This window comes from Myodes glareolus, chromosome 19 (genome assembly GCF_982192425.1).
Source record: "Myodes glareolus chromosome 19, mMyoGla1.1, whole genome shotgun sequence".
Taxonomy (NCBI): Eukaryota; Metazoa; Chordata; class Mammalia; order Rodentia; family Cricetidae; genus Myodes; species Myodes glareolus.
Window position 1 is genome coordinate 31488253 of NC_142044.1, and position 22298 is coordinate 31510550.

A 22298-nucleotide genomic window follows, 5' to 3' on the forward strand; every position below is an offset into this window, starting at 1 on the left:
TAGACGTGTGGAACACTGATTTGTCTGAGATACCAGCATATGAAGAATAACGTGTTAGAAAATATGACAGATCCTGCTAATTTGATCATCTTGCTTTTAGGGGAAGAGGAGGAGTCACAACCAGGCCTGTTGCAGTTGGGGTACCACGTGGGACACCCACTCCCCGAGGAGTCCTTTCCACCCGAGGGCCAGTGAGCCGGGGAAGAGGACTTCTCACTCCCAGAGCAAGAGGTGTCCCCCCAACTGGATACAGACCTCCACCGCCACCCCCAACACAGGACACCTATGGAGAGTATGTAAGTAAAGGCAATAACTTCGGTGATTAAGTTGATCCAGTCCAGATAGTGTATCGTGGTCATGTTCTCTGGTTCACCTCCTCAACTTAGCAAATAGTTATTGAACATTAAAGTTACTTACCATAGAAATTCAAAAATTTAAGTTCGATGTTTGCCAGGCCGCTTAAAACTAATGCAGAATTTCACCTGTGGGGAATACAAGATGGGGTTAAGGGAATAGCTGGTAAGCTCTTCGATGAGTTGGCTAGAACATAGAATTCTTTGATTTTCCATTTCCAGTTGCCTCTGAGTAAGTCAGTCACATGAAAAGTGATTGCCTAAATATGTGTTGTTTTTAATCTGCTTAGTATAGGATAGATTTATAGTGGAAGTTTTTTTTTTGGTCAGGAAAATTAAAATTCCATATTTTTCATCAATCAGTTTTCTTTACCAATTCATTTACTAATTCTCAGATATAGTTTGCAGTTAACGGTACGAGTTGGACTGAAGGGAAGGCACCATTCAGGTCACCAGGATTCTTGGTATAGCTTCCTGGCTTATCACAGATGGAGAAAATGAGAAGTCAGTAGATGAATGGCCCCTGTCAGTAACTGGGTATTGAGGGAGTCCTCAGACAGTTGTCAGAGGCTGTAGTGATGGGGATAAGATACCAGCACTGATGGCCCTTACTCTCCTGCTTTATGGAGGTGCTGAGCACCTCTTTGAACAGTTTCTAGAAGGGTACAGTTTCCCCAGTCACTAGAATCCTCTTTAGTTTCATCTGGAACTGTTTTGACCTGCACATTCTGAACTTGCCTTGTTGACTAAGGTTTCTGTCCTGCCGTGTCCCACAGCCTTTCAGTCCCAAAGAAACATATAGAGGTCTACATTAATCATAAACTGGTTAGCCTGTTAGCTTAGGCTTCTTATTAACGCTTTCTTACATCTTAAATTAGCCCATTATTCTTGTCTGTGTTAGCTATGTGACCTTTTTCAGTGAGGCATTCTCATCTTGCTTCTTCTTCATCTAGGTAACGACTGCAGACTGACTCTTTCCTCTTCCCAGAATTCTGTTCTTATCGCCCCACCTATACTTCCTGCCTGGCTACTGACCAATCAGCATTTTATTAAATTAAATTATATTAAAACAATACAACTGACAAATCTTTAAAGAGTATAAGATCATTGTCCAACAGCATTTCCTGAAATTCCATGAATGCTGTCTTCTTATGCTTCCAGACCAGGCTTGTGCCTTGAAGGCTTGGCCAAAACTGCTCTTCCCATATCATCTGCTTCCTTTGTTTGCTTCTGCGTCGCTCAGCTAGTGCTGCAGAAGCTCATGGGGATGATCACTGAGCTGTGAACTCTGGAGCATTACAGCTTTTGTTGCCATGTCTTTCCCATCTGAACATGTGCAGGCCAGGGATGGGCAGTGCTTGACTCTTTTGACTTAGCAGCGAGCCCTGTGATTTATACCCAACAACGCCATCATTTCATAACAGAGTTGTTTTGCTATTCAGCTGTGGGAGGATGTGGCTCTTTTCTCTCTTCTTGTCTCTTAAAATTGCTTGTTTTCCTGTTTTGTTGTGTTCTAGTGAAACTGTTAGTGATGTCCATGTTTGGAGTTCTTCTGCAGATGCTGGCTCTTCCTAAAGGAGTAGGCACAACAAAGAGAAGGAATCTGAAGTCCTTGTAGGTACATGCCATGGCTACTAGTAGACCAGCATGGCTGGATGACGTTACAGAAATTGCCAGGCAGGGGTCATGGAAAATTGGGTCATGGAATTCATTTCACCATCCATTTGGAATAAGTTAGGCAAGTTAACATTTGCTGGTTTCATAAGCACGTGTTTAGAAAGTTCTTGTCACCTTTCCATGACCTAATTCATCTTATAGTCAGTAAGGACTGCTTGATAGGTATCTGCATGAGCCACTTGCACATTCCCTGGCTCAGTGTCTGTATGCCGACCAGCCTAAAAATTAGTTTTATAAATTCAAACATTTCTTGCCTAGAGGAGGAAAATAAAAACAAATAGATTCTTATTTTGATCTGAGTGAAGGGGGTACTGGTAGGGTGGGATGTTGGTTGACTGTAGCTCTGATTTTTTGTTCAATATTTGATAATGAGAAAATAACTGAACCAACCAAATTAGTGAATTGACAGATAAATATTGTGCGGAATGAAATGACTCTAATAGGTCTCAGCTGCCATGGCAGATTACTGACAGCCACTGCCATATTGCTTTACTTTGCCTGGAAGGCATTGCTCTGTGCACACCTGCTTTCCAGGCCATGTTAGGAAGAATAGCAGGATGCAGGAAACAAACACTGTCGTGGGTGTACACCTTCCCTGAGCAACTCCTACTGTGAAGGGTTCAGACTACAAATGTGATCCCTTAATTTCACATCTGTTTCTCATTGAAATACCTTTGCAGATTAATAGCCAAGCTGAAGGATTTCCCCCACTTAGCCTAGCTTTTTGTAATCTGTTGGCAGAGTTAATGTAAAATGCTGGACAGCTGTATACTGTAACTGGGACATCACTGTTGACTGATGCAGGGAGGAGAAAAGGCCTTCTCCCGTCACTTATGGGCTTGCCATTAGCTGCTTCTCTGCTGGTCCCTCTTAACCCCATCTTGCTCTCTTGATCCAGCTGGAACTGAATGTCCCTCTTTCAGTCACACAAGGACAGTTTTTAGCCTGACATGTGTCTAGATGTTGGCCATTGGTCTTAACTGTTTGGAACCCTGATGGCTAGTCATTGTTTAGCTTTCATCATTGTATGTGCAGGGTGTATTACCAAACACACATAAATAAATAAATAGCCCGTAACTTTTGTTACTTCATCATTTTTTTTTTAAGATAGGATAGGCACACTACAAAATGCCGAATTTCAACCTTGAATAACGTGAAAAGTAGTTGTTTATCTTAGAGCAAGTGGAAAGGCCTGTCTTGTTCCCCTTGCAGTGCAGTAACTGTGAACTAGATGCTAAACTCTGAGGGGCAGGGCTTCTCCCCTCTCCCTACTCATCTTCTCTTCACCAGCACCTCTATGCTGACTAAATGGATGGGCGTGGAAGGGTGCCTATGTTGAATAAGGCCCGAAGGCCCGTTTTGGAAAGTTGCCAACTGCAGCACTCTTCTGGGGCCTCTGTGACATGCAGTGCCTGCAGGACTCTGCTGGGGCCTCTGTGACATGCAGTGCCTGCTGTGTCTCATGAGCGTGTATCGAACTGTGTAGTACAAGCATCTATTTTCACCTGCTTCTGAGATCATTCGCTTTCATGACGAGAAGCCATGTCTTCATTAGTTTTTCTTTAGCCATTGTCATAATAGCCCTGCCAAGCCAGGTAACTTCCCTTTCTGGAGCTCCACTGACTTGCTTAAATATGATTTCTCTCCCTTTCTTGTCAGTACTTACCATTTTATGTCACCCTAAATTGATAATTGAAAATGAGAACTATTAGGAAGAATAGATAGGGATAAGGATGAAACAAACCACTGACCTAAAATAAATAAAAAAGGCCTTCTCACTTTTTAAGGACATCAGACCATACCTATTTCTGAGAAGAGTCCTTCTGCAATTCAGAAATATAAATTGTAAAGATGTCCTTGAGGCTGGGGACAGCTTATTTGAATAGCATACGTGCAGCCTTGGATTTGATTCCTGGCATTACAATGAATAAGAATTTTTAAAAGTCCTTAACAAATATTCAGTAACAAAATTTTTATTTCCATAACCATTGTTTGATTATATTTAACCACCCCTGTTTACTTTTTAAAAATTGTTTGAACACTTACTGTTTGAAGTGAAGTGATTGTTTCTAGAGTAAATATGGTGGCAGGGTATCATACAGTTGCTTATTTAAACCAAACTAGAGGAAGAATCCTAGTGTGTGTTGGTTGTTTGTTTTGAATCCTGACATGTTTAATGCTGTTGAGAAAGCCTGTCTAGATGCTTGAGACAGTCCATCCTCTTCACCGTAGGTATCCTAAAATAGAAAGGCATTCTCGTACAGGTTGAGACACAGGAAAGGCAAAGGATGGGCACATGGTCATTGACTTTGCTATCTAACGAACTCAAGTGAAGCCTGTGGAAAGCTGAGGATGCATAGGGATAGCCTGTTGAAATCGGATGGGTTTTTCCCTAGGTGAGTGGTGAGTCATATCTTCTGAGCCCAGTGTGTCAGTAGTCACAGTCACAAAGGATTCTCTGGCTCAGTCATCCAGAAGTATGTCTGCTGGATGTGTGTTTGACCGGTATTACCATTCCTGAGAGCCAAGGTGACCTGTGCAGGAGCTGTGGGTAAAGCTGGTTAGCCGTGATCAACCCACAGCCTCCTCTTGATTAGACTTTTCTTTAACAAATATCCCAGGAAAGCAAAGTAGTTCACTGTCTCTCTTTTTTTTCCCCCCAAAATGCAGAAAATGGATGATAGATGTGTTTTTTAGTCATTGAGAACTTTGTGTCAGAGCCTTGCTCTCTACTTTAGGGTTGCAGAGTAGTCATAATAACAGTAACCCCACATCTCTTTTTCTGGAGCTTAGGTTTTCAAGCTTGGCAGTGAACACTTCACTAACAGGTGTCTTGCTGGCCCCAGAAATGGCTTTAGAAAATCAGGTTTATTGAAATTTATTGAAAACATGCAATTGCTCTCCTTCATGACACATAAATTTAAGTTGTCTTCGAAATGCAATCGTATTATTTTTATTCCCTGACTCATTTAATGATGATTGATTGAGCTTTGACACCTAGATAGTGTCTCCTGCTGTCTTAATAAGGTGCCGTCACTCAGTGTGTAAGGCTGAGCTGAGATGTGAATCTCCTGCCTCATCTTGGAGTTTTGACTGTGGTCCTACAAGTTTGTAAGAGTAATAGAGGTCTTTCCTTCAGCAGGTGTCGGGCATGTTTCTATTTTCCAGATACAGTGCGCTTATTAAACAGAATTTAGAGACTGCCCTGAAATCGCCTTGTATAGTGTCGCCTTGCCTACTTGATAAATCAAGGGGAGCTTGTGCTCTAAAAGTTAGAGACAGCAATGGCTCCTCGAGTCCATTTTATAAGCCAAATGGTCTAACCCCTGTATCTTCCTTTCAGATCCCCAAGAGTTAGTAGTGCACAGGCATCCGAGTGTTCCATGGGGATTTGAGTGAGCAGTGAGCATGCGGTTGTCACTTACACAATTGTGTGTGTAACTCAGAGCACTCCTGACTGTGCCTCATCTGGAAAGGAAAAGCAGTGCTCACCAGCCTCAGATCAGCACCTAGCCAGGGCCACAGTGACTCCCAAGAGCTAGAGGAAACGAGCCGGGGTTGGGGCCCAATTCTCTAGGCCCTGGGCTAAAGCTTTTCTTTCCATTATTCTCACTTCTATGCTGCTGTCGGCTAGAAGAAATAAGAAAATGAGCAAAGGACCACAAGGAGCAGAGCTCGAAGCAGAGTCGTTAAGTGTACATCAAGGCATAACTGGCCATGCACCTTTTGTTCCAACTGTGCCCTCTGACTTGCTGACCTGCTGGAGGTGATGCTAAGCTTCTGTACAGTGTCAACTCCGGGAGTTTGGTTTAAAATGAAGGGGCTGGTGGTACCTGAAGTGACTTCATTTGTGAGTGAGCACAGAACCGTAGAGCAGTTTGCCCTTGTCACCGACTCATGGATTAGGGAACCGTTGTCCTCTGTTGTAGTGTGAGGGCCGGCTTGTTGGGGTTTCTGTCCCTCCCAGTACCCCAACAGCCGGCAAGCAACAAAGAAAATCACTCACAAGATTCCATAAGGTTATAAACTGATTGGCCCATTAGGTCAGGCTTCTTGTTAACTCTTTTAACTTATATTAACCCATTATTCTCATCTATGTTAGCCATAATGGCTCCGTACCTTTCTCAGCTGGGCAAGTTACATGCTGCCTCTTCAGTGGTCTGCGCAGGAGTGGCTGAGGAACTTCTCTCCTCCCTAGCCTTATCCTATTCTCATTACTCCACCTCTACTTCCTGTCTAGCTTTCCTGCCTGTACTTCCTGCCTGGCCAATCAGCGTTTTATTAAAATACATGATTGACAGAATACAGATAATTCCCCCACACCATTTCCCTCTTTTTTTTTTTAAACAAAGGAAAATACCCATAGTCCATTTGTTGGGAATGTGGGCGTAGTATTTCAGGCTACTTCCTGCTGGTTGGGGGCGCTGATAATCTTATGGGGACCTAAAGAAAATTTAGAGTTATAATCAAGTCATGACTGGAGTATCCTGTGAGTCTTGATCATCTCAGGCAGCAGTCTTGAATCTGTTCTGGATGTAGAACTCAGACATCTGGGCCATCTGTTCCTGTTGGAGATTTCTCAAGTGGCCTCCCTTGATGGAACCTGATTTTTCTTAACTCAGAATGAATCCACAGCTTCTCATTTTCTGTGGAAACAAAAGCAAAATCTCTTCTCCAAAGTAACATACCTTTTGACTTCAATTTTGAAGCCAAGGTATTTTCAAAATACCTATCTTGGGTTAGTTCAGCAGCATTTATAAACAAAAGTCTTTTAGCAGCTGTTGCTCCTTCCTCAGCAATCAAACAATTCAAAGAGAGCATAATAACATACAGTATCAAGATTCTCTTTGTATTTTCCATCTTTGTGTGGCTTTACTTTAACCTCTATTTTTTTATTTTTACTTTTACTTTTTGAGACAGGTTCTCTGTATATCTTTGTCCTGGAATAACACTGTAGACCAGGCTGTCCTTGAACTCACAGAGATCCTTCTGTCTCTGCCTCCCCAGTACTGGGCTCAAAGGTGTTTGCTACCACACCTTGAACTCACAGAGATCCACGTGTCTCTGCTTCCCCAGTGCTAGGATTAAAGGTGTGTACTACCACACCTTGAACTCAGAGATCTGTCTGTCTCTGCCTCCCAGGTATTGGGATTAAAGGTGTGTGCTACCACACCTTGAAGTCACAGAGGTTAACTACCTCTGTCCCTTAAAGTCACAGAGGTCAACATGCCTCTGCCTCCCAGGCATTGGGATTAAAGGTGTGTACCACCACACCCTATATCTCCCTTTCTTTCTTTTTTATTTTTAATGACTTTAACTTTTTAGCCTGCATATATTTTTAACACACTGTAAACCATTTAGAGGTTTTCTTCATCTTTGAATCTCTCTTTACTGTTTATCTCTCTTTTTCTGACCACATGAGCCTTTAATTTACAAAGCAATATGGAAAGCCGTGGCTTTGACAGCTAGATCCAGCTCATTCCTTAGCTTTCCAGACTCATAGCTGAGATACCAGCCACAGCTGTGTTCACTGCCACAACTCTGTCATGTTTCAAGGTCCTTGCTAGCAAGCAAGCTGCATCATTCTGCTCACAGACCACACTCAGTCAGACTGCCTGCCTGCAAGAGTCAGAGTTTGTCCTGGCAGGACAGCCCAGAAAGCCGGCATTTTAAAACAGCACAGCTTTTTTCCTGCTACGACTGAAAACCGAAAAGCATGCATTCAGCTTTTCACCAACAGCATTTAAGTGTTTCGTGGCAGAACCTCTTAATGAGCTGCAAGGTTTTGCAGCTAAGGCTGAGTCAAGAAGCCTCTCTTAGATGAGAGCATTTGCTTGCCTCTAGCAAGCAGAGCAGAACCGAAAAATTGCTGCTACCAAGAAAACATACTTTACTCTATTCTTTCCCAAACTTTCTCAGGCTTTTTGTGGATTCATTTATCCACGTCTGGGCGCCATATGTAGTGTGAGGGCCGGCTTGTTGGGGTTTCTGTCCCTCCCAGTACCCCAACAGCCGGCAAGCAACAAAGAAAATCACTCACAAGATTCCATAAGGTTATAAACTGATTGGCCCATTAGGTCAGGCTTCTTGTTAACTCTTTTAACTTATATTAACCCATTATTCTCATCTATGTTAGCCATAATGGCTCCGTACCTTTCTCAGCTGGGCAAGTTACATGCTGCCTCTTCAGTGGTCTGCGCAGGAGTGGCTGAGGAACTTCTCTCCTCCCTAGCCTTATCCTATTCTCATTACTCCACCTCTACTTCCTGTCTGGCTTTCCTGCCTATACTTCCTGCCTGGCCAATCAGCGTTTTATTAAAATACATGATTGACAGAATACAGATAATTCTCCCACACCACTCTGTAACTGCTTTGAATGAGAGAAAAGGCAGCTGCCGTTTCCTTGGTTCTGTGAAGCCTGGCCTATAAGGCACTCCTTGCCTCGCCACTTCAGGGGAGTATTTCTTCACAGGATGTCAGCTGTGACTCAAACCCATTGAAAGCGTAGGAAATGCTTTTGGGTAGAAGCAGAGGGCCAGGCCCAGGTTCTGTTAGCAGACACGCTGCTTGCCCTGTTCTCTTACTTTGTGGCCCATTAAGGTTGTTCTAGATGGAAGCTGACTTGAAGAAAAATGATGTCCTCACCTGTCACTTGGGAGCACTTTACCACTTCAGTCTCTTCTTTTGATATCCTGCTGCAGGAGCATCAGCCAGGCCATGGGGAAGCCAGGCCTGTGCTGGAAGTCTACCTGTCACTCCTTAGCATAGGTTCTGTGTGAAGAGTCAAGGAGGAAGACCGCTCTCATTCAGGCTTACCTGGGGGCTTTGGGGTTTTGTTATTGTTTTATTAATTTTGTTTTGTTCGTCATTATTTTTGTTGTTTGTTTGTTTATTCTGAGACAGGATCCTAGTGTAGACCAGGCTGGCCTCAAACTTAGAGATCTGCTGCTCTTCTTTGTGTCCCAAGTGCTGGGATTGAAAGAGTATGACAGCATACCTGGTTTTACCTGAAGTTTTAATCTTGACAGATTTTGGAATCTTGTGCGGTAGAGGGCTTTGCTGGCAACACATTTCCCCCAGTACAGCCTCTGCTGATGTAATGCTGACAGGTAACTACCAATCCCTAACTGATTCAATGATCTTGTTTTCCATAGCGAACACTTTAATTAAAACAGTGCAGGTTGTGCGAAGGTTATTTAAGAAAATACATTTTTAAAAACATTTTTTGAAAAGCCCAGGGACTCTTTATTTAAATTAAAAAAAACAACAAAAAGAAAACAAATGTTCTATAATTTCTTAAATTCACTTTACCAGAAATAAAGGTGAAGAGCACCATGTACAGTCTGCTGGAAATATCTCTCAGGAGCCTCACAAGTCAGTCCTTTTCCTGAACTGCTTGAATGGCTGACTTATTTTAGGAAGGGAATTCTGCGAAATAATCCTACATGTTAAATAAGTAAGCCCAAGCAAGATGAGTAGGGCAGACAGCTTTGCTTTCGTTTCTTTCCGTTGTTGCTTTCAGGTTAGACTAACCCTTCTATTGGTGTCAGATTAGCCAGTAGTGTGCCTGGTGTCCTGCAGCGTGTACCTCCCTCATCTTTATTTTCTTCCACCCCTTCCACTTCCTTTAGGTGGTCAGTCTCTTGTGGGGATGCATTATTGATGGTAGACACTATGCCTCTTTTTATCATCAGGGCCCGGTGTTTGGGAAGGACTCAGTGTTTGATTTCTTGACACAGAGACAAAACCCAGTTGACTTTCAGGATAACAATATTCACAACTAACTTGTGTGCAAAAAATATAGGGAGAGGACCAAAGACAGAAGGTTTCTAGAGGGCGTAGCATTACCCTCAGGTAGGGAACCTAGTAGCTTTGAGATGGGGTAGCCTGAGGTAGCTGGGAGAGATTTTTCCCAAACAGAGAAAGGCGCGTGCTACACACTAAGAGTCTGATGGCAGTGTGTCACTGATGAAGTTCATCCTCATAGAGGGGTTTTTATGCGCTGTAGTTTATTTTTAGATAAATTGTCAGGTACATGGCAGGAGAGCAGAGGACACTGCAGAGCTATCGCACTCGGATGTGAATATTTTAAAAAGTAAAATGCAACTAGATTGCCAGGCTGGAGACAGCCAGGGAGAGGCTCGGAGGAGATACGGTGCAGGGTAGGGAATCCAGCCAGCTGGATTCAGCTCCTTGCTCTGCCTTAGTTCCTCATCTACAAATAGAAATAGTAGCGTTTAACACCTGGGGACAGTACAGAGATAGTTAGATTGTCATATGGAACAGACTCAGGATTGTATCTGCCACTTCTGTTGCTACTGATTCAGAAGTCCAGTTACGTTTTCCAGTGGAGCCCCATCTTTCAGGAGGAACAGCAGCACAGTTCACATCAACCAGGGACAAACAGGTGGTTTCAGGTCCTAGCTGTGAGTCAGCCTGCTGTGGGAGTACAAACCGTTCAGTCCTTCTCCCTCCGAGGGCCTCACCGAGTGGCTCCCAGCAGCTGTATACAAGGGAGTACACCAGGAGGCTAAGTGGGAAACCCATAGGCAGAAACAAGCCGAAGACTGCGACCCAGGTGGAATAAACAACCTGCAGCCATGGGGAGAAATCAGTCATTGCCATGCACAGCAGTGTGAATGACTCCTACAAACGTCAGACTGAATGAATGAACCATGGCTCCAAACAGTAGCTGTTCTGAGTGTATTCGCATAAAACTCAGAAGCAACTAAAACTCTCAGATTGTGTTGAAAGTCATGATAGCAGTATGGGGGAGCAGGTAGTAATTGCAAAATGACGGTTGTGCTAGGAACTGTTGTTTCATTTCTTGATCTGGGTGCTGTATAATGTGGCGATCCCGTACAATGCCAGTCTCTAAGCTAAGTACTTGGGATTTTTGTTTTATGACTCACTTTGCTCTTGAGTAAAAAGTTCAAAGATTTGAGAACTTGTAAACTAAGAAAATCTAACTGTTAGACCAAATATTACCTCTTGAAGTAGAACAGCCCATTGTCCTTCAAGCTGTAGGACGGGGTGGTGATCTGAAGGGTTCTCAGTGAGCTCTGATAAGTGTGCAAGGAAAATTCTTACAAAACTGAGAGCTGGGTGCTTTCATCTCAACCTCTGTATTGGTGGGCCAGCAGCCCTTTCCCTTTCTCTGTAGAACTGACATGCATACCTCTTTTGGCCAGCCATTGCTGGAACTACATTTACAAGAATGAGTAGATCCATGAAACTGATCTCTGGTAGCCATGTCATTCAGAAAGAATTCCTTGGATGTTCACTTAGTGGCAGGCACTGGGAAAAGGAGTTGAGTTCTTATCCTTGTGAGGTTGTATGCATACTGGCAGACACAGCCTGAAATAAGTACTGGATATTAGCAAGAATCTGCTCCCCTACCCCCACCATGTTGCTGTAAGTACAAAAGGTGAAACAAAAACAGCAAACAAAGGAGAATATTTAAATACAGAAAAACTGAAAAAGCAAAAGAGAAAGAAGGAGGTGGGGGAGAAAAGTTAGTTGCTGGTTCATCAGCCTATGAAGTGAAAGTCTGAACAGTAAGCTCACACTGTGGCTGATTGTCTGCTGTGCTGTTCTTTCTCAGCACCTAATCCTTTGTCACAGAATATAATGACCTGTAGGATTAGTTCCTCAACTGGCTCAGGGGTGGTCCATGATTAGTATCAGTCCAGATGCACAGGAGCGAAGCTGATTTTGTGTCTAGTTGGTACCTTAAGGTATCTGGTGTCTCGTTCTTTGGAACTCTGTTTGAGAGAGGCAGCTATGGACTAGTGTCAAATGCTAAGGAAGGTAGCAGAGAGGCTGATGGTCTCTTTAAAGAAATCACAATCCCAGAGAACTTAGACAACAATGCGGACACTAAGAGAGACTTACGTAGTTCTAATCTACATGGGAAGTAGAAAGTAGAAAAAGACAAGATCTCCTGAGTAAATTGGGAGCATGGGGACCTTGGGGGAGGGTTGAAAGGGGTAGGGAAGAGTCAGGGAGGGGAGGAGAGATAAATATAGAGCTCAATAAATATCAATAATAAAAAAAAAAGAAATCAGAGCTTGGGAGGATTGAAGTTCCAGCATGTCATGGTAAATTCGGCAGCTGGTAAATCCACTAGGCTTTGAATTAAGAGTCCAGGATGTTGTTCTCTCATGGGAACTAAGACAGTTACCTACTGTGATGCAAGAGTCTCAATTCCATAATGACAGAGGTTTTAGTTTAATTCTGTTCACCAAGTTTTTCAACAGTGTTAGACATGTCATGTACATTCACGATCTCTAGAGAAAGTTTAGCTTTGTGGTCCGTACATGTAGCTGCAGTGCAGAGGCTGTGGGAAGAGATCACAGCATGAGGCTAGCCTGAGCTGTGTAGTGAGACCCTCTTTCAAACAGTGAGCCCTTCTCCTGATGCCACATTGCTACACTCAGTGAAAGTATTCCCCTCCTTTCCGGTCATTGTAATATTTCTAGTTTAACTGTCTTGTCTGTCCTGTGTTTTGAGCACCTTAGAAAATGTAGCCAGTGTACTTCTACTTCTGTTAGGGACAAAGTAAGTCGGAGACATCCTATGAGTGACTGGCAGTCATATATCTAAATGCTCTATGGGGTCTGTACAGAGCCATTGGCAACCTTGGCATTCAGTTCTTTATTTATATCATAGCATTTGCCAAGCAGAAACAGAGACCTTGCTTCTCAGGCAAGGTTTGAAGAGTTATCTTCTACAGAAGTCATACATGGATAGCTTTGATTTTTCTGTGACTCCATAGTTCTAGAATTAAAAGGATGGGGCTTTTTAAATGAAACAGAACTGTCTTTTATGGGAAAATACTATGCTAACCACTTTTACCTAGTTCTTTTTCTTGGTTAATCTTACACAATCATTGGAAGTCGTAAAGTTGTGTTTTGATTCCTACTTTGCAAATTGACAAGTTGAGGTTTATGAGAGGTTAGTGAGATCTCCACGGGTGTACACCACATCACAGTGCCTGTGTCTTTTCTTACAAACGTCGCAGCTCATATGTTCACTGTCATTAAGGATACTGTTGAAGCTACAGGAAGGATATTACTTCCTAGAATTCCAGCTAAAATGAATTTTAAAAAGTCTTTATTATTTGTTTTATAAACTCAACATAATCATTTTAAACCCTAAATTTTCTGAAGCTTTTCATACTGTATCTGTGTGGAAACTTCTCATATCTCAAAATGGCCAGTTGTCACCCTAGTTAGAGTGAAGTATTCATAATATAATTACCTCCCTTTAAAAGGATGCCACTCTGAAGCAATATTTTTGTAATCACTCTTTTAAATTCTCTCAGTTTAAAATTGTTTCTCCAAGTTTAAATGTTATGCTTGATTTTACTTGTGACAGAAATAAAACTAAGTGGGCCATGTTGTTTCCTCTGTCCTGGAAGATGGCTTTAAAGCAATATTTAAAGCAATATTTTGACTGTTGGGACTTGTGCCAGCTTGAGAGTGGTATAGGAAACCTCTCCACCTGTATCAGAACACATGCCCTGCTGCAGTCTGTTGTCCAGTTAGGGGTTCATTGTCCCAGTTCTGTTTCTAAGCATAGCCGCAGGTGTCTGCCTGATGAAGAAGCAAGCTTTGTATGCTTTTGCAGTTTTTGATAACGTCATTCTGGCTTTCAGAAATAGACCTCCAAAGGTGACCATTTGCTCAAGGCAGAGAATAAAAGTCTTTGAGTGCTCACCAAAAATGGTGTAAATGCACTATGAGTATCAAGATTTTCAACATTTTAAAAATTCCTGTGCTTGCTTTCTTTTGTAGTGTTGCCTTGACTTGCATTCATCTCAAGGAAACATTTATCGTATTTCCTGTGAGTTGGTCATGAATTTGTTCTTTTGTTCAGTCACTCAGCAGATGTTGCTACATTGCCTGCTGTATGTGAGATGTGATCATGCGCAGGTTTGCTCCCTGCTCCCACTGTCTTTTACATGCATTCAATTGTCACCCATGTTTCACCTCTTGGAGAGCCACTTCCTTCTCTCTATGATCTCTCTTTTAGTTCTCTGAATTTATCTGCACACATATACATAATTTTAAATCTAGATTTCACATGTAAGATAAAATATACAGTATTTTTCTTCCTGAATCTGACTGATTTTTTTGCTTAACATAATGACTAACTGGGAGAAGAAAAGGAACCAGCTGGGTGATGTCAGGCAGAGCAATGAGATACCAAAGAGAACAAAGTATAGTGATATTTGTGCTTGAAGATGGGGGTGGTGCAGAGAAGGGGAGGATCAGGAAGTGGAGGAGAAGAGAGACTGGTTCTAACTTATAGGGACTTTCTAGACCAGAAAGCAAGAAAGGAGACAAGAAAATAATAATAGGTGCCAAATATATGTGGGTTATCGATTATGATAGCCCAAAAATAATAATTCCACTTTCAGGCTAACTTTTGTTATCCAGGAAGGTTCCAGAGGAGAAGAGGCACGATCAGTGAGAGGCAGAACTGCTTCCTTGGCCTACACATGTGCCCATTTGGTCTGTATCTTGTATGAGCCAGGAAACAGAGTACAAGTCGGGAAGCTGCAGGCCTAGATTTGCATTTCACCTAGGCACTGGTGAAACACAAATGTGTAGGTGAAGACACACTAGAATGTGAAATGCAGATTTCCTGCTTTGTCCTGTTGAAAGGTTCCAAGTGATCTGAAGGTTTCTGAAGGTCCTGATGAACCTAATAGTGCCATGTGGACCTCAGGCTTCATATCAGAATGCAGAGGGGGTTGTGTGGGAGCCTGAGGACACAGAAACGGATTCTCTAGCTATTTGAAGCAGCTGCAAGAGGAGCAGGAGTTCAGGGTCACCCTCTGCTACATAGTGAGTTCTAGGCCAGCCTGGGCTACTTGAGATAGTCTCACAAAAAGAAATGGGGGGGGGATCTGATGTTTAGAGACTTCATAAGCTCCGCCATTCCTCACCCACCCTTGTTCATTTCTCTGGTTCTCTTGTTCTCAGTCTGGGAACTCTCAGTAAACACAGTAGGAGAGCACCGGAGTCCCAGGCAGCTGTTCCTTAGCTCTGTCACCGTACGCTTTCTGTGTCCCCATATTTCCATGTGGTGTCCATTGAGCAGATAGCACTGCTGTAATTGGAAGAAGTACAAAATACATACTTGGTAGCCAAGTTCAATAAAGAAATCATAAAATAAAGAACTGCACATTCATATTGTGAAGTATAAATCACGGATGTTAGTAATTCAGTGAGCTGAACAATTGTGTTCTTAAATAGTATTGCAATAACTGGGCAGAAGAGTTGAGCGAGGATTGAAGGGCATAGTATAGAAGTAAAATGATGCACAGCATAGCATTTTAGTTAAAATTTTAAATTTTAATCATTTATAATCTTAAATATATATCAGAACTCTTTCCTTGAACTACCCAGTCTTTACAGACATCTAACATGTTGCTAAAGAAGCCATAACCCATATATTTCCCAAGTTATTTGTACCCCACAATAACCTCCTTGCACACCGACTTTGCAGATCATCCTTTTTGTTCTGCAGTATTGCCAGACAGGGATTTCTGCAACACAAGGTAATCATGTCACTAAAATCCAGATGCCCATTCTTTATCTGGTCCTCCATGATGCAGCTCCTAGCTTTTCATCATCACTCCTCTGCTCGTGTCTTGCAGTGTTCATTCCAGTTCGTAGCCTCCCTGGATACAAAAGTTCTGTTCCTCCATTGCTTTACACCTTCCATTCATTCTGAATAATTCTTAAGACCTTTCTTTGAAAAGAAAGTACTAGGTTTTCTATGAATTCACATTGACCTTCTTTTGCTTTTCTCAGTTGGTCTGGTCTGTCTCACCTTTGACATAATGAATTACAAGACTCTTATTGGCTGTCCATTATCTCCACTCCACTTCCTTGTATGGCAGCTCACTCATTAGCCATAGGAAGATCTCCATTCATGGTGTCTATGTCTAGCACAGTGCTGGAAACAAATTAGATAATGCATGAAAAGTTTAAACAATGATTGGAAATGTTGCCAGCTTTTAGCTTAGTAGTTGGTCAGAATTCATGTTGTTATTTTGCTATTGCTCTGTTATGAAAATCATCTCAGAGTTTGTTTTATGACCACTTTGCATTGACCATTGAAATATCATAACCAAATTAGTGATTTACCTTTAACTCTGAAGAACACTGTGGCTTGTTTTTGTGTTATAATTTTATTCCTTTTATATGACAGTCCCCCATTTTGTATTCATTTCTTCCTTTTGACAAAACATTCGACTGTATAGGTAGTCCCGTATAATTTACATAAGGCTTATTCCTGCAAGTTGATAGTATCCATTTCTGCCGACACTTGTTTTATAAAATTGGAAGATTTTGAAACCTATTTAGATAACTGTTTTTTGTAAGTTAAATGAATGAGTCTGTAAATGCTTTCTAAAAATGAATACAGTGACCGAGTCAAGATAGTTAGCATTTTGATATCCTTAAATAAAACTGTATCTGCAAAGTATGTCCAATTATTGTATCTATTTCTTTTTAATTTAAAAAGTTCTGGAACTGGAGTAATGGTTCAGCAGTTAAGAACACACATTGCATCAGGAGTGTATGGAATTCTGTTCCCCCAAACTCACTTTATGCTGCCCTTAATTCCCCGTATGCCTGCAACTCCAGCTTGGGATTTTGATGCCCTCTTCTGGCCTCCATGCTCACCTGAATTCATACACACATACACACATGAACACACACATATACATGAATAAAAATAAAATATTTTAAGAGAGTGAGTTAATCACTTTTGAACCTATTATGTGACTCTCCTTCGTACATAGTAACTTTGACATTTTTCACCTTTTTTGAGTTTTATTAAAATTCCAGGAAAAAAGTGTAGATGTGGGATTGTGGGCTACCATTTGAGAATGATTGATGTCAGGATCCTTATGAAGTTCATATGCTGGACATATATGTATATTTCTCATCCCTCCTGTATGGTTTGAGGATTTATATAAGTGTGAAAACAGAATTGGATGCAAGGATGGGCTGCATTGAGTGAGATATTGTACAGCCTGGACACCAATGTTGATGCTCCTTTGACCACATGGTGCATTTACCTACCGCCAGGGGCTATGCACTGATGTTCAAAGGTGTTGTTCACAAACCATTTAAGTATTTTAAAAATACCAGTAAACCTAGAGCCACCGTGTAATTAACCCTGGAAACTTAGAGTCAGCTATAGGACCAGAGATAGAGATAGTGCTGTTGTGGCCTAAAGACTAGTGTGTAACATGTCAGATTCCATTGTACAGAAGCATTGTTTTTCTTGACTGTTTTGAAGTTCATGGCTCTTTAGAAATAACAGTGAAAGGCAGAGGCAGGAGGATCTCTTGTGAGTTGGAGGCCAGTGTTGTCGACATAGAACTCTGTCTCAAAATTAACCAACATGGATAAAACATGTCTCCCAACGAATGATAAGACTGGCTTTTATCTTGTAGCTATTGTCTTTTCCTGGTTGAGTTATACGAATCTTTATCTATTTTAGAGAGTAATCCAAATCCCATGAAGTGGATTATCTTTTCATTTCTTTTAAATCTTGTCCTTTGAAAGTTGAAAGCTTTGAATTTCTCTGAGCTCCATTTTCTCTCCATATTCCTCAGCTCTGTGCTTTTGCTAGTCTGTCAAAGACATCACTGACCCAAGGTCATGACGGTGACAGTGTGTAGTCATGCTTTCCTTTTGTTCTCCATGTTCTGTAACTGCTCACATACAAGTATGCATGTTGTGTTGATGTTTGCGTATGATGTGAGGTTGTCATTCAATTTTATCTTCTTATGTGTGAGTCTGCAGGGGTCCCAGCATTATTTATTGAAAAGTTCCTAGTGAGCTGTCTTGAAACTATTGTTAAAAAGTGAATTGCATTTAAATATGAATGGTAACTTTTGACTCTTTTTGTGTGCCTGTGAGGGTGTATTGCTTTGGTTACTATAATTATTCTTCAAATATATAGACTGCTTTTGCTGATCCGCTGTCATGCAGGTGTGTTATGTTGTTATTGGATGTGTCGCTCCATAGTTACATATTTATCTTTGTATTGTCCTTTATGTATTCCTAAACATGAAGCTTTTCTTGTAACTTCAAGTTACTAATGACTTCTCCTTCCCTGAAGGGCTCTCTTTATTTCCTAACATGTGTGTCTACTACTGGTCCGTTTTCTGGTTTTGCCTGCTATGGTGCTGAATCCTTTGTTAATTTTAAGGAGCTTTTCAGTGCAGTCACACCTCACCCACTCTTCTGTCTGAGCTTCCTTTGTGTCTGGAATCTGGGTTCTCCTTGTCTTCTAGGCGCCGTCCTTCCTGTCGAGATGTTCCTGTGTCCCCAGGCACATGTCTTTGGCAGGGTTTTCTGCATTTGCCTTTCTGGCACTTACGGTTGTGGGTCTCTGTGGTTTTACTTTTGGAAATGTTAAGCTTCTTAGGTATGTGAAGTTTTCTCATCAAATTGGGAAAGGTTTAAACTGGTTGTTTCTCTAAATGTTTTTCTGCTCATTCATTGGGTACTGTTCACAGGTCTCTGCTGCTGTGTTCTTTCTTTCCATCCTTTGTTCTCAGCATGTCTGTCTTTAAGTTCAGTGACTTCTGTCCAGTGTGTCTGCTGATGAGACCGGTGATGTTTCTGCATTATTGGTTTCCAAACCAAGCATTTCCTTGGCCTCTCTGTACACTGATAGGCTCTATTTGGTGAGGTGATATACTGAGGCTTTTCTTGGTCATAACAGTTTGTTTAGCTCCTTGGCTGTGTTCAAGATGCTGGTTTAAATTCATTGACTAGCAGATTGAATGCTTTAACTTCCTCAGAGACAATTTTTATTAACAGCTATTTTTTCTTATAGAAAGACTATATCTTTGTGTTTTTATTAACATGCCTGAATTTCTTGTTTTAAACTAGACACTATATATATATATATATATATATATATATATATATATATATATTAATCATCAACTCTAGGAATCATATTCTTCCAGGATTTGTTATTTGTTTTTTGTTTTATGTTTAGGACTATTCAAAACAAATTCTGTGACATCTGTATGCATCAGATGTTGCCCCTTTAGTCTCCTCTGTGTTAACTTTGTGCCTGATTTCTGATGGGTGTATGCTTAGGTATATTGGCACTCTTACCTGGCACTCACCCAGCCAGTTTACCCTCAGCTCTGATTTATAAGTCCATTTCCTCCCCATGCTGGATCTCAGAGTCAGCCAAAGGAAACAGTCCTGGGCGTATGGCACGGAGGTGGGCACAGCCCTCTAGATTCCTGGGAATATTTTGTGTTTTTTTTAATGCTTATTAATTAACCCATTTGCCCAGTATTTCTCCACAGTCTCAAGCAGCTAAAATGTTAAACAAGTGGCTCTAATTATTTTCTTCAGCTAACCCCAAGGGAGTGAGCCTGTTTGTACTAAAGAGAGTGCCAAGTCAGATCAGATGAAGATCACTCACTGGGAACCGTTGCTAAAGGCTGCTCCAGTTGCCTCACTGCACCCCAGTGGCTCCCAGGCTGTGGTTGCTAAGTGAAAATATCACATACTTCTGTTCTCACTGAGATTTAGCCATGCTTTCTTCGTTTGTGTGTTTGTTTTTAAATAAATGCTCTTTGGCACTCTGCAGCTCTCTGGTTCATGTTTGAGTCCTGACCATGGTGATCTTAGCAATGGTTTCCAGCACATGCCTGTTCTTTTGAGAGAATGTTGGGAGCTTTTTGCTCTGGCCATTGGACTGAAGCCACAACTGCACTTCTCACACCATGGTTAGACTCAGTTAGCGTCAGCTGGTACCATGCAGGGACGGGAAGCAGAGTGTTCTTTCTTTCCAGAGGGTCTTGTTAATGTCTCTCCTCTGGTGTGTTTCAGGACTATGATGATGGGTATGGCACTGCATACGATGAGCAGAGCTACGACTCCTATGACAACAGCTACAGCACCCCCGCCCAAAGGTAAGAGTCACCCCTTGCTTCCAGGCCGTACAGGGAGGTGTGACGTCAGCTAGTGGGACTGACTGGACTTGTTGTTTCTTCCAACTGGAGAAGTGGAATCTGTCCTTCTGAGTTACATGTATGGAAATTTCCATACATGTTCCAAGTAACATGCTCCTTGAAACAGTCATGCTAGAGCATCTGGACTTGAGAGCTGTGTTTTCTACTCAGAAAATTTGACCTAAGTATTTAATACCATCCTGAAGAAGGATGATATCCTTTAATAATATCCTAAGGAAGGATGATGGCCTTAAAGTGGGTAGCCATTCACGCCTAAGGCCCCGAAATTCCATAGGAACTGTGAGCATCCTCGTTTCTGGAGAATGTAAAGGCGGAGCTTGGCCTGCTGTTCACAGAATTGTGCCTTCTTAGCAGTGATGCTCCTGTCTCTCAGCAGCCTCAGTTTCTGTAAATGTAACAATTTCACCCTGGTCATACTCCCCCCCCAAAATTGTGTGCACCAAATGCTGGTCCTACAGTGACTGCAAAGCCTAAACACAGATTGTGTGTCTATTGTGAAGGTGTGGGCGTGTGTGGATGCGGTGCAACTCCAGCTGTGAGTGAATATATGGGTTCTCTTGCCTGAAGCTTGAGCTGGGTAGGTGAGAATATTAAACAATTTTCATCTTTGCGTTTGACATGCTACTTTGTATATAACCTGTGACAGGTGGCCTTCAGACTTAGGCTGACAGGTGTCTTTCTTAGTGGACGCCTTGTTCTTTGTGTTTTTATCATTAGTTCTCTGGACAGGACCACTCTTACAGTTTGTTGAAAATGACAGTCAAGAAGCTGCCTGAGGCTTGCCCTGCAGCTCCTCCTGTAGCTGGGCCAGCACTTCCTAAAGTATCCTACTCCCGAGAGCAAGGAGTGGGGTTCCAGAAGCAGTCATTTGTCCAAGATCACACCACAGCTGGAATGGGGAGCTGGGTCCTTAGTCGGATCTTTTAACTCCAAGACTACTCTTTACAACAAGGCATTTCTCGACTTTACTTAAAAACATGAATATTCCTAAGTGTTTCAGTATGAGGTGTCCTAGTGAAGCACATGCATCTTTATAGCACTTCCTGAGTATGTGGATTCTGTCCGACCCTGTTCTCTTAAGGCCTGTCACCTAAGCCAAGTGAACGTATCCTATAAGAAGCATATCCTTCTATAAGATAAACACTATGCCTGGGGAAGAGGAGACTAAATGACAGAGACTGATCACTGCACAGGCAGATGGAGGGTTTCCCTGTCCTCCACACCCGTCTAGAACTAGGATCTAGGGTTGTTGCATGTTTTTGTGTGATAATCTGAGTATGTAAATATTCTAGATAGTGTGCTAATACTTATGGCCCTTTGTTTTCTCACTTCTAGTTAGCATACATTTTTCTTTAAAAATTTTCTTCATACATTTTGATCATGTTTTTTCCAAACTCCTCTCAGATTCTCCCCACAAAACAAACAAAAAGCCAATAAAAAAAAAGCAAAGTGAAACCAAATTGCATGCACACACTTTTTGGATCTTGTGTGTCTTGCGTATGCTCTCATACTATTTATGAGCTCATTTGTATACTGGTCCTTTCCTATCTGCAAGACACTGTTTCCTTGGAGTTATCCACCATCTCTGATTCTTACAATCTTTCCACTTCCTTTCCCATATAGATCCCTGAGCCTTGAAGGGAGGGGTTTGATAAAGACATCCCATTTAGGACTGAGTGCTCCAGAACCTGTCATTCTCTGCACATTGTCCATTCATGAGTCTTTGCTGTAAGAAGACACTTTTCTGATGAGGTTGAATAATGCACTGACCTATAGGTATACAGTGTATCAGGAGTCATCTTACTGTGTGCTCCTTTAGCAGATAATAGAGGTTGTGTCACCTGGGCCCAGGACTTACCTAGTCTCAGCTTCTTGGCCATTTTAGCACTGTTAGATTTTGGTTTCATCTCATGCAAAGGTATTTTTTTTTTTTACAGAATAGGATTGAATATTTATTACTTAAAGGAGAGAGAGTGTGTGGGGAAAGGAGGAGAAGAGGAAAAAGATAGAAAGGGGTGGGGAAGCGGGGAGACGTGCGAACCCCAAGAGAGGACAGTCTATTTTTTTACTTTGGTTTTGGGATCATAATTTAATTACATCATTTCTCTTTCCCCCTTCCCCTCCAATCTGTCCCAAATGACCTCCCTTTGCTTTCTTTCAAATTGATGGCCTCTTTTTTTCATGAATTATTGTTACATGCGTATATGTACATGTATATATAAATATAATTA

At 41.8% G+C, this 22298-nt stretch overlaps 1 protein-coding gene across 3 annotated transcripts in view; it reads left to right on the forward strand.

Annotated features, from left to right (window-relative positions):
* Khdrbs3 (KH RNA binding domain containing, signal transduction associated 3) overlaps positions 1–22298 on the forward strand; it is a 157394-nt gene that overhangs the window by 91050 nt on the left and 44046 nt on the right. For all 3 annotated transcript variants that reach the window (XR_007236515.3, XM_048457213.3, XM_048457214.3), the window contains exons 6-7: positions 101–296; positions 19925–20007. Coding sequence is in view for 2 of the 3 variants with exons in the window: in XM_048457213.3 (XP_048313170.2) it covers positions 101–296; positions 19925–20007 (279 nt within the window). In the remaining variant the exon portion in view is untranslated. The remainder of the gene's footprint in view (positions 1–100; positions 297–19924; positions 20008–22298) is intronic.